The following is a 12,964-nucleotide window of genomic DNA, read 5'->3' on the forward strand; positions in this document are numbered from 1 at the left end:
TTACTGCTATATTTTGTTATGTCTGGGGGGGAAAAAAATGGGAAAAATCCCATCCGGGATGTACCCTTTCCTGGACTCTCCGAGATTATTATTAGATAACATGCTATTAAAAAGGGATCCATATGCCAGGGAGAAAAAAAAGCATCCTGATCTTTTCTTGCAAGTACACAGTAAGCATAACCTTCAAAATGCCCTAAGTGAGGATTCTTCAAAATCCAAACTAAGCAAAGTGTGTGACCTCAACCACCGACGACTCTTGGCATTTGCGTCGACTTGCTGGGTCAGGATCGCCATTGGTGAATCATCTGCCATCCCCTTGATCCAATTTATATTTATGACCGTCCCGATGGCAGCCAGACACTGAGCAATCAAGAGAAATTCAATTAAGCCCAGCCACTTTTGCAGATTTCACCGGGGCAGTAAGCTCCATTAGGGACCATGTCGAGATGCATCACGGGGGAATGTAATTTATGGCACGGCAATGATACAACGGAGATTTGGCTAAAAATGGAGACAAAAAAAAAAAAAAAAGACTTGTTTTAATAAAGATGATGGAATGGCTCTCTCCATTAGTGGAGCAGGTCTTGGGAAGGTCTTCCAATAGTTATTTGTGACTGTAATGAACTTAAAAGGAACATAGGGATGCTAGTGGAAAAAAAAAAAGTTGAAGGTGACTGAAAAGAGAGGGAGGAACCTTGATACAAGGGCTAGAATACTGATCAGATGGACATTCTCCACCTTCGATGTGCCCTTGCAAGCCACCTATGACCTAGATTCCATTGTTGCATGATGTAACGTGGCCAGGCTGGCATAACTCGTAGGCCCTGAAGACCCAACACACAAGATCACCCCCAACACAGTGAGATCAACACTGAGAAGTCAGCTGTAGCAAAATTGGTTTAATAGCATTTTCACCACAGCTACATCCAGAAGGCCAATGTTCTTCTTACACACAAAAAAAAAACAAAAACTGCACATATATAAAACCTTTAATAAAGACTTAATTTAGATTATTTGGGAGGGAAAAAAAATTAACGACAGGAAGATGAATCAACCAGACCTGAATACAAATTGGGGCGTGTGATTATTACTGTATGACTGAAGGAGACTCAAGGGGACCATTTAGGCGGAGCCACACGCACGACATAACTTCCCCTACAGCCGTCTGCCGGGCTGCACCCGCTGGTGCGTACCCGCGTGGGTGGAGCGCACGGCGGGCAGGGCTGATGGAGAAGAGCTTTAGCCACAGGTATCAGTGTGGGTGGCTGCATCCCGGCGAGACCCACCCCTCTTCTTTCAGCTGCCCATCTCACTCTCCATCAAGCGAGAACCCAGCACCACCGGTGCACTGAGGGTTCTCTCACTGTGGGTACGTTTAAATTCCTCCCCGGAAACACCACCTCCAATGAACATGACAAGTCAACAAGTATAGAAGAGGGGTGGAAAAAATGAGTGTACCTTCCAGCCCCCGAGAAAGAGGAGCGCCTGCGGTAAGCGTAGGGGCACCACTTTACCTGCTAGATGGGACCTGTCCTGGCTTTAGCTGACGCTGTCTGGTAGGATGACGGGAAATATGCTCTTCACGCCTACAGCGAAATCTCATTTTCATCAGGGGAGACACGACAGCACTGAGACTCTCACTCAAGTCCAGGGTTGCGGCTTGGACTCCTGCCCCGGTCTATTTGTGAAGCTAGAACATTTCATACTGCGTTCATGTAGGTTTCATCCAGGTCCTCTTTCATCCTCACTAAGGCTAAGAAACAGGGTGTAATAGACCCTTTATCCTCGGAGTCTGAATGTGTGTGTCTTGTGTTGAACTAGCATCCCTAACCTGAAATGGTTAAGTATTATCTTCACTGACAGATTTGGCTGTTTCTAATGGGTATGTCTGTACTAATAATTAACTGTTAAGATAATTAAACAGTATCCAGGGGTTGCATATACCAATTAGACGTATTGTGCACAACATTCATGGAAACACTATTTTCTGGGTAATTACTAGTTGTGTCAAGTGTTACCCATTTTTCCACAGTCTGGCTATAAAAAGGCAGGAGGTGCAACAAAAAATACTGCAGTAGCAGTGTCAGATCTGAGGTCAGGCCTTTAAGGATAACAGGAGACACCGACATCTCGTTCATCAGGAAACTGACCGACAAAGAAAACTTCGGTAACAAGGAGGACATTCCGATTGAGCAGCATTTTCTTTTCCGCATGGCTGCATCCTACTTACGATTGAGTTTTTATTAGTCTAAGTCGGTGCCTTGGGCCAAAAGGCATTAAGAGGATCTTTGAGCACGACACAGCAATTCACTCGAGTTATTAAATGCAGCGAGACGTAATCACATCAATGGCTCTCAAATCTAACGGCGAGGGGAAGGCTCCCCTTTCCTCTTAGCGAACTGCGGCTACGAAGGGAATCAATCAGAGGCGTGATCCTTTAAAAGGCAGAGTCGGGGGGGGGGGGTATGAAGAATGAAGGCGGACTTCGGGGGGGGCCAAACCCTGCCGCCGTCACCGTGTCTCGCCAGCTAAAGAACCAGCACACGCCTCTCCTCTCTCCGCAGATTAAAATGCGCCGCTCACGGGAATGCGGGCCTCGCATGCCATGCACGCACGTTACGATTCCACAACAAAACCTTTGGGGAAGGAAGAGGTGGGGAGAAGTCACTGGGGGATAAAAGCTGAGAAGCGGAGGAATAACAGATGTGCGCGGGACGCCGCGGACGCGAGACGAGCGCTGACACACTTCCTCAGTCAGAGTGGGGAATCCATAGGGAGGCCGACTGTCGGAGGATGAGCGGGGGGATGGCGACATCACTTAAAGGGACAGCGACGTAAACGAGCGCTGAGAGGTGCTCAGTGACGAATGACACTCGTCCTGTCGGGAACAAATAAGGGATAACGGGGCCTCTCGGCAGCAATCGATGCAGCGAAGACGAGCTTTGATTGGAGAGGGAGAGGGATGACAGTATACAGAGAAAAACGAGAGTCCAGCCGGCCCACTTACCGGTACATGGCAGCATGTCAGATTTTACGCAAGCAGAATTTACCTTCCCATACCGTTCAAAACTTATAGCAAAAGACAAGTAGGCCAAAAATATACTGCAACATACTAAAGAACACAAACAAACTAAAAGATGCAATGCTAATTTGCATTAGCAATTCCGTAAACTATCCGTAAATCTCACATATTTTTTTGCATACGCCTGGATTTTCCTTAAGAGCTGCCTGTATGCGTCCATTTAAAGGGGCGTCCTTCTTTCAGTGTGTTTACTCTGATGACATATTATATAGATACATGAAGAAATCACCCACAACCATCCTAGGCACCTTAAGTCAACTATAAGGCCATCAACCTGTTATAATAAATTGTATAACCAAAAATTTCACAAATATTAGGTCTCTAAAAATAGATAAAAATGATCAGTTCCAGGGTGCCCAAAAAAGGACCACCATGACTGGGGCTTCTGTCTGGAGATGCTGCAGACGTACGCGGACCGCCAGGTCCAGTTGCCTGCTGAGCACCGCATACTGGGCTGATTGCTCTGATGGCCCAAAAGGATGCTGGGATTTAATTAGTTTATGCTGAAAAATCAGAAGGGAAGTGGCTTCTGAGTGTGTCCCAGCATGGGTCCGGATGTGCAGGACCCTCAGGTTTTAGAAGCCAAAGGCTACCTCAATCAGAGAAGAAGTTAAGACGTTTACTTGACCTTTGTCCAAGGAACCTGACCTCAGCCACCCTAACCGTCACTCATATCCAGAACAGACTTTCTTGATCGTGTTAGTGTGAAGTACGGTTCATATAGGGGGATTTTTAATGTTGTTTTTTGTGGGAATGTAATATTAACCGTAACAGAATAGTTACATTGGTTAATACAGGTTGAGCTAACAAAATGCTGGAATGATTTATGATCCAATTGTTTTCGAGGCTGAGTTTATAGTCGAAAAATTACTCTGCTGAACAAAGAAGTAATGATCAACTACAGCAATCAAAAAACCTAATCCAAAGGGGGAGAATGAAAGAGAGGAGCCCTTTTTCATTAATGGCAAGTATGTAACCAAAAAAACAGCAAGTAGGCAGAAGAGGACTTTCTCCACGCTGATTATGGGATGGTTCCCTGGGCTCTGTGACGAGCAGCTCTGATGGAGCAGGGCCGAGGAGGGAGGCATTTAACGCCCCGCTGCGAGTACTTAAGGGATGGAGCTGCCTGTCGTTCCATAACTGCATTCAAAGAAAGTTTGTTTATTTATTTCGCATTTTTTTGATGTGCAAAATCATCCAATAATTAGCTAACAGGGACCTCAGAGCTGGGGGGGGGGGGGGGTCAACGGCGTGTTAGTGGGAGAACAACAGAGAGAAGGACGAGAGAATAAAATGCCTCTGAAGTACGGACAAGCAGCAGCCACGCCGTCTCTGGGATTATCGCAATGGCGAAACGGGGAGTCGGCGGCTCGCTGACCTGTGATGATGAGACACTCGTTGTTGTCCAGGGCTTCGGTGAAGAGGCGCGACACGATGAGCTCGGGGTTGATCATGAACCGGATCTCCTCCTGGACCAGCCCATTGCCCGTCACCCCGCCTCCCACCATCCGGTTGGCAAAGTCCACCTGTGGCCCAAACACAGATTCGGCAGCACAGGAGGGGCCGTTCCTCACATGGGGGCGAGCGTCTACACTTGTATATCCTGCACCCAGCTTTTACTTTACTTTAAGAGTTCAGATTACCATTTCACAATTCTTCACCGTTGAGATTCACACAAAAATCCTTTAACTGCTACATTTCTGTAGATTATATCATGATGGGAGTCTCATTCCTCCATCTATCCATCCATCCAGGAGAGAGCAACATGGAGCCTGAAGCCTTCCCCAAGAGCACAGGGCAAAAGGCCGAGGTTCACTCCATCACGGAGCAACATCTATACACAAAACCACACTCTGGGTAATTTACAGACACCATTTAGACTGACTGCATGATGCTGGACTGCAGCAGGAAACCAGAACAACATGGGAAGCACATGCAGACTCCGCACTCAGAGCAGCAGGCGGGATTTGAACCCGCAGCCCTGGATGTGCGAGGCCATGTGCTACCCACGACTTTAAAATGAAGCAGTACGTCACTGTAAGACATCCTGCGGCAATTTTCATTTTTACACAGCAAGTATGATATCTTTGGGCTTGGTTGTATATAAAATGATTATCTTTATATTATTTCGAGCAAGAGGCAGAGAAAGAAGAGCTAGAGGGTAGCCTGTAGGGTAATCTGCCTTGACGGCATTAAATAACTGATGATCTATTGTCCCACACATAAAAATGGACACCAAGGCGTCCTATCCCTGTCAGGAGAAATGCTTATAGGCCTGGGGAGGAAGCCTTACTGCAAAATATTTTTTTTTTTTACATTATGTAAATGTAAAACATATGGCAGCACTGTGGGGCAGTGGTTAGCACTGTTGCCTCACTCGTCTGGGACTTGGGTTCGAGTCTCTGCCTGGGTTACATGTGTGTGGAGTTTGCATGTTCTCCCCGTGTCATCGTGGGGTTTTCTCCAGGTACTCCGGTTCCCCCCCCCCCCCCCCCCACACAGTCCAAAAAAATGCCGAGGTTAATTGGAGTTACCAAATGTACACCAAATGTGTGAATGGTGTGTGTGTGTGCCCTGCAATGGGTTGGCACCCCATTCTAGGTTGTTCCCTGCCTTGTGCCCGTATCCTCTGGGATAGGCTCTGCTCCCTTCCTCGACCTTGAGTAGGATAATAGGTACAGAAAAATGGATGGATGGTCTTAAAACACTACAGCCGTCATCACTGGCCACTTCATAAATGCCAAGGAAACAACGAGAAAAATTGTAAACCCAGAATTGGTCACAGAATAGGGCACAGAATAAGCCAGAACAAGCCTTCTTCCACCAGCCCAAGTCCCAAAATATTAATGCCAAGAGGAAGGTGGCAAGGAGCCTGCAGGAGCTGGAGAACGACAACGCCACCTGACTGAGATGCGGGAAGTTTCTGACAGAGGGGAGGGCCACAGTAACCATGTTTTTCTGGGGGTTCCTGGGGGCTACCTAAATATTTCCAAATAACTGAGAGAAACATTCGGGGGGGGGGGGGTCATAACAATCGTGTGAGACCCATTGTGGGTGGTGTGAGGCTCAGCAGGTTAGGATGCTGTGCCTGTGATTGGAAGGTCACCGGTTCAAATATCGAAGTCTGCAAAGTGATTCCACTGTTCACCCCCTTGAGCGAGGCCCTTAACCCCAATTGTCACAGGGACTCTCTGACCTGGCTTTCAATTGTACATTGCTTTGGATAAAGGCATCCGCTAAATCAAGTAAATCGAACATGCATTAATCCGAAAAGCCTTATTAGCTGAATGAATCGACAGACCCAATAATGGCGAACCACAAGAGGGTGCGTGATGCTACAAACGGAGTCAGTGTTTCCAGTGGTGCTCGAACCAGAAACACACCGCGTTGGCCGGGTTACCCGCCTTTACACTGTATGTCCAGTTCTGTTGAGACCATTTTGTTGCGACTTTTAAACCAAAGATGATAGAGATAATCAATGTGATTCTACATTGGGCAGTGGCAGAGGAGGGAGGGCCTACAGTCCTAGGCTAGGAGAGGCTAAGTTGCCCTGACAGAGGAACAGACAGACCTGGTAACAAGCCCATTTGAAAAGACTGGATCCATGAACCAGGCAGCAAGGGGTCTTTAAAGCTTAACGGAAATGCCGAGATCTGCTCAACGCCGCGATAGGGGCAAATGCAGACTGTCTGGGAGGCAGCTGCTGTAGCAGCCGGGAGGCTCAGGTTGGACGTGCCCTTTTCAATCCGAAAAGGCCCACAAAGGGTTGGCAAGAACTCAAGATTTAGTGGGACTGAACTTGTACTCAGAGTCCCAAGAGGGACTCGCTGCTGTACCACTGGAAACATGAACAAGAATCAATGGTACCAGCAACATAAACAGATCAGAAGTGTGTAAAACATATATAAAAGGACAACAGTGGACCAGCATTGGAGGGTCTGTCCATCTCACAGGATTCTGAAAGATCCACATAGGCCCTGGTACTTTCCCGCAGCAGGCACAACTCTACTGGGCTAACCGCAGCATTGGGGCCATTTGAATCAGTGATCATCTGAATCTGAATCAGCATCCATCTGAATCAGTATCCATATCTGAATCAGTATCCATCTGAATCAGTATCCATTTGAATCTGAATCAGCATCCATCTGAATCAGTATCCATATCTGAATCAGTATCCATATCTGAATCAGTGACCATCTGAATCAGTGACCATCTGAATCAGTGACCATCTGAATCTGAATCAGTGACCATCTGAATCAGTGACCATCTGAATTTGAATCAGTATCCATCTGAATCAGTGACCATCTGAATTTGAATCAGTATCCATCTGAATTTGAATCAGTATCCATCTGAATCAGTGACCATCTGAATCAGACACCATCACTACACCAAACCAGGGGATGTCACCGCCTGTAATGAGGACTCTCAACCACTCTGCACATCTCTAACCGATGTGACCACACCAGAAATTAAATTGTAAAACATGGCATCTCCAACTCAAAAAATATTTTCAGTCTCTCTCCCAGAACAGCTTGTTTGTCAAATGAAGAAACATAATAAAGTTTTCCTCCGTGTTCCTAAACGACACAGATGATGGCGACGGGCGTGCGATAGGCTGTCAGCCTCAGCTCGCCGACACCTCAGCTGCGGCATGACGTGGCAGCGTGAGCGGCAGCCTGGCAGCGGGTCTCGCCGAAATTGCCCGCCGACTCGGGACAGCCGAGGGGTGGGGGCATCTCAAGCCCGCTGACAGCCTGTCAAGCCCAACCCCCTTCTCCCCCCCGCCCCACCGCACAGGGAATCCATCAATCCGGATGTGGGCCCTCGGCCCAGGGGGTGCCCGGAGTCGCTCATGTGTACCAGTCAGCTGTCAGGGCCCGGTAACTGGGAGGCAGGCAGAAGGTGAAAGGGAGATGGGGGCCACCCTGACAGATGGGGAAGGGGGGCGCGTGACAAAACACAGGCATTCCAGCTCCCGGCAAGAGGCAAAGGCTCGGTAGTAAAGCACCATTCATAAAAAAAGTCTGTTTTAGGGAAGTAATACAGGAGAACTCATGATTGGCAGAGTGATGTCACTGCTGATCCTTGACCAACATCATTAATCCCCAATTGCTCCAGGGACTGGCTGACCCTGCCTTCATAATCCTAAAAGTGTAAGTGCAAAAACGTAACTGTATAACCCCAAGCGATGGGAAACCCAGCGGTGATATGGTAGTGGCCCTCACCTGGAGCATCCCGTAGCCCTCATTCTCAATGGTGCCCTCACACGTGATGTGCAGCTTTGTCAAGGGCTTGGCAGAACTGTGCCGAGAGAAAGAGCCAATCAGCCTTCGTGAAAACAGGGCACATGACCTACCATAGCGTGAGACCTTCCCTGCAATAAGTCGCGCGATAGGTCCGCGGGAAGAGTGGCGGATTTACCTTTCCCAGTCCGGAAATCGGGTCACACACTGCCTCGTAAACGTCACCAGGCCAGTCGGTGCTGATTGGCACGTCAGAGAACGTCAACGTTACCAAGGATTCACACAAGCATACGCAAGACGAACTCGGTAAGTCAATATATAACTCAGAAATCACAGAGCAGAACCGATGCCGATCAAACAGACGGAAACTAGCGTGGAGCTACGGAAGCTCACCTTTCTCCGTGACCCGTCTGAAGTAGCAAAACAATGTTTTGAGCTTCTCCACCTTCTTCGGGGAAGAGCCTTCAAACAACCTAAATGAATGAAGAGAGGAGGAGGTCAGTTCTTCCACGTAATGTGGACTGTGGTAATTTCTGCAAAACAGAAGAGTAATTATTCCATTAAGACCCCATGCCAGTAGACGTATTCGTCGGAGGGTCATGCCATTCATCAGAGAGCTTTTAGCTATAACACTATCTCAAAAGATCAATGGCAAAATTAATACTGCATTAAAATGATGCGTTTCTTACGCAACTGCTCCCTCCCCCTCAACCACCCCCACCCCCCCGCACAAAATACCTCCCTACAGCTAAAGCCCTTCCTGTACTCTGCCTCCTGCCCCCCCACCCCCATCAGGCAGGTATAAATATACTCCTCCCAGGGCGGTATAAATCATAGCCCCCATTCCCGGCCCCACGCCCACCCCCGGCTGAGTTTGTGACGGGCAGTCATTTTGCTCCAATGCAAATTAAACCCCCCCCGATGGAGCGCCGTGCTTCCGTCCAAACTATCGGCCCTTTTGAAGACACTCAAAATCCATCGGACCAGTAAGTCATGGCTGAGTCTCCCTGAGGCCAGGCACTGCGGTATCGTGCCCAGGTGAATCAGCTCAGAGAGGAAGAGCAGGCCACTTTTCCCTGAGGGACACGCATCAAACTGTGGGACCTCTTCAAGGAAGACATTACAAAAAAAGAAAGACACACAAAGTGAGCGGAACTGGAAGCGAGGATGTGTAGTGCGGCTTTTGACATCTAGGCCATCGCTGTCTTCCAGCTAAACGTGCAATTCTATTCTGCCTTCCTCTTGCCTGTCAAACACCATTATTCTATTTTTTTCTAAAAAAGCACAACAAATCATAGAATGAAGCTGATGCATAAAATGCCTTCAGGGAAACAGGGAAAGCATCAAGAGAGTTATTTTTTTAAGTGGGTTCCTGCCTTCTACCGAACCAGCAGCAACAACGCTACAACATGTGACCTGGTCATTCAAGTAAGGCGGCCATTAGGGTGACAGGAAGCTTCTGGTGCCTTTTCGGATGAAAGGTCAAACAAATCACAGCGCAACAAATGGCTCTCTAGGGGATTTCTAAAGACGACCAAATCAACCAGTTTCTGTTTTCAGAGTCAAAGCCACACAGCAATCCATTCCGGAGCTACTTGTCATAAGCACACACAGCTCTGAGAAAAATATGCATTTTTGCTAAATGAGGAGGAGCATTGTGGGTAGTTCTAATATAGCAAAAGCCTCACCGTGGGCCATTTCAGTCAGTTACGGCTTCAAGAAAGAGTTCCAGATTAATTAAAACGACAAAACGTCAGACTCCGCAAAACCGCCAACGTTACATTTCAAGATAAGCAAACCTGATAACGTAAAGTGGAGTTGCACTCAATTAGGTGCCATCGAACCAGCAGGAGCCATTCATCAGCAGCCTGTTTCACTTTAAAGTGCAAGAAACAAATGCCCCCCTCAACCAAAACTGGCCAAGAAGCAGAATTAAATGCTGATGCTGAGGGGGGCCGCAATGACCAGCATCCCCCGGCCCGACCTGTTGTCACGGTGCCCGATCTGAATCGATGCTAATTTTATTCCTCGTTCCATTTAGATAATAACAAGCTCATGCCAATAGAGAAACATGCCGGTCACATCGGAGACTCGTCAATGGAGGGCTGTGGTTCCTTTAAGGAGATTGGCCATTGCATTACACTAATCCCATAAAGCCGGGTTGGGGAGTGGGGGGGGGGGGGGGGGGTGGCTGCTGAAGGCCACACACACACACACACACACACACCCAGCAACCGCAACATTTTGCTGCTCCAAGGGCAAAATCGTACCAAACATAAAATCCCTAAAGATGTTGAGCTATAACCCAGCTAAAACACTAAGCAAAATGATTAAGACTCACATTAATAACATCACCCAAAGAGACACCTTTATCATGGACGTACATTTGTCTCTCAGCACCAGGTTACAGATCTTCTGTGAAGAAGCAAAGCAGTGACGCTCCTTCAGTGTTAAAGCTGCATGAGGAGTTTACAGGTCCCCCTCACTTTCATCCCGCAGTGCACAGACATGCATTCAGGCTAACAGGTGTTTCTGAGCTGCCCGCTGTGTCAGTACCCTGCAAACAGAGTTGGGTAATTCAGGTCCAGAGAGTAAAAGTCCAGACCGGGATTTCATTTCAACCAAGCAGTAGAGTACTCTGTGACAGTGACTCTTTATGCCGAACAGGTTGACCGAAACAAAATCTTGGTCTGGACTTTTACTCTCTGGACCTGAATTACCCAACTCTGCCTGTAATAGACGTCCATGGTGCTCCTGTGCTGTCTGAGATATGTTCAAAGACCTGCCGCAACTTGGGATAAGCTGCTGAAAATCTGAACATTAGCACCGGTTCAATGCACAGTGACAGGTATCGTTAAGCATGTAAAGCTGAAGCATAAAAATGTAGATTCTTATATATCACATCATATATCATGTGAAGACATCACAATACTGTGAACAGCACTGTTTAAAGAGACAAAACTAGGTTTTATTACGACAGTGGCAGGGAGGGGTCTCCCTGTGCACACGCTCAGTACAAACGATGATGTCACCCCCGGAGCCGGAATCTGTCTTTGATTTGTGTTCTGTGAGGGTCGCCTAGGTCTTAAATGCAACAGGCCAATTGTGCTTGTTGTTGGGTGCTGAGAGGCAAGAGGTTACACAGTTCACTGGGTCAATCCCTTGTCGGGACTAAGCTTACAATGAAACAGGCAGGGAACAAGCTTGGAGAAAGAGGAAATGCAGTGCTCAGGGACGTGAGGAGTGTTGTGATTTTTGTCCAAAGGCAGTGTATGTCCATGGGCTGCCTACAAAGCCATCTAGATTTACAGTTTTGCTTCTTTAATCACCAGAATATGTACCGTCACTGAAAAATAACGTGTTTTCCTTTTTTATATAATGAACCACTACCATACACTACAATATAAGGAAATGAACTATTTATGACTTACACAAAGATAAAAAAAAATGCTGAGAGATCATTTCTACACATTATTCATTCATGAGACAATGTTGCACTGTTTATGTTTAAAAGAAAATTAACACGTTTTACTGTGCCTGCATGATAGCATGTAAAACTATAAACAGAAAACATTCATGCCAAATTAATTTCAGTCTGAATCCATTTCAATCACATCATTAGTAAGATTTTGTTGCTGACAAAAGGAAATATGATGATTGGTCCCAACTAGTTCCATTACCCTTGGAGTTACTAAAAGCCAATAACCAGAACTGGCACTAATGTGTTTAAAGCTTTAAATTACATGAGTGAAGAGACTATTAAACAGCAACATAAAAATGAATAATGAGAAATACTGTCACTGTATAGTGTCACTGTATAGTAATTCTGCAATAATAAAAACAAACATTTGGATTTAAAAATGTGTGTATATTGTAGCTTTTGAGAATTAGTACTACATAGACAGTTTAATCAGCTGCTTTTATCTGAATATTATGCTACAAATAATGCATAAGAACAGCAGGAACTCATGAGCGGAAAATGGCAAAATGAATTCAGACTCTACAGCAATTAACGGTTTAAGCAAACCCTGATCACCCAAACGTATTACAGCAACCATCCAAATCTATTTTAAACAAATTTTGCTGGTAAATTAATAGCTTCAGATCCCCCAAGAATTTTGCCAATGCCATTTCACTGTAGTGGCACTGCATCCAGTGACTGCAGTATAAAGATTTCCTACAGAAAGAAAGACTGGACAGTCAGCTCAAGATCTAGTAATATAACAAAATCTTAGGTTATGAGTTTTTCCCCTAAACTGCATGAGGCTCTCAAAGTAAGAGAAGCATTTCTACGTGTGAACCTATGTAATATACAGAAACATCAAAAATTTGGTAATATTTAGGTTATATTTATCCTGCAGGATATTGCTTTGAATAACTGAAAAGATGATGTTTATGCTTTTTAAATTTAGTTTATGAAACTGGAATTCATTTAAAAATATATTTGTGAAATTCAATAAAATATGGTTTTAAGGGTGATTTTCACCTTAAGAGAAGCACACCCTCCCGACAATTGACAGGGTATAATGAAAGCAAAGTTTCAAGTATGCTTGAGGTACAATGACACAAAAAAATGATACTGACGTCTAATAACCCTACCTCAGCTCAGAGTTTGAAGTCAGTTCAGGCCCAAACCCAG

At 46.2% G+C, this 12,964-nt stretch overlaps 1 protein-coding gene across 1 annotated transcript in view; it reads right to left on the bottom strand.

The window, feature by feature from the left end:
- parga (poly (ADP-ribose) glycohydrolase a) overlaps positions 1–12,964 on the bottom strand; it is a 44,432-nt gene that overhangs the window by 11,934 nt on the left and 19,534 nt on the right. The window contains exons 11-14 of the mRNA XM_023842334.2: positions 8,719–8,798; positions 8,504–8,564; positions 8,308–8,383; positions 4,461–4,608 (exon numbers count right to left, since the gene is read on the bottom strand). Of these exons, the coding sequence (XP_023698102.1) occupies positions 4,461–4,608; positions 8,308–8,383; positions 8,504–8,564; positions 8,719–8,798 (365 nt within the window). The remainder of the gene's footprint in view (positions 1–4,460; positions 4,609–8,307; positions 8,384–8,503; positions 8,565–8,718; positions 8,799–12,964) is intronic.

This window comes from Paramormyrops kingsleyae, chromosome 20 (assembly GCF_048594095.1).
Source record: "Paramormyrops kingsleyae isolate MSU_618 chromosome 20, PKINGS_0.4, whole genome shotgun sequence".
NCBI classification, from domain to species: Eukaryota; Metazoa; Chordata; class Actinopteri; order Osteoglossiformes; family Mormyridae; genus Paramormyrops; species Paramormyrops kingsleyae.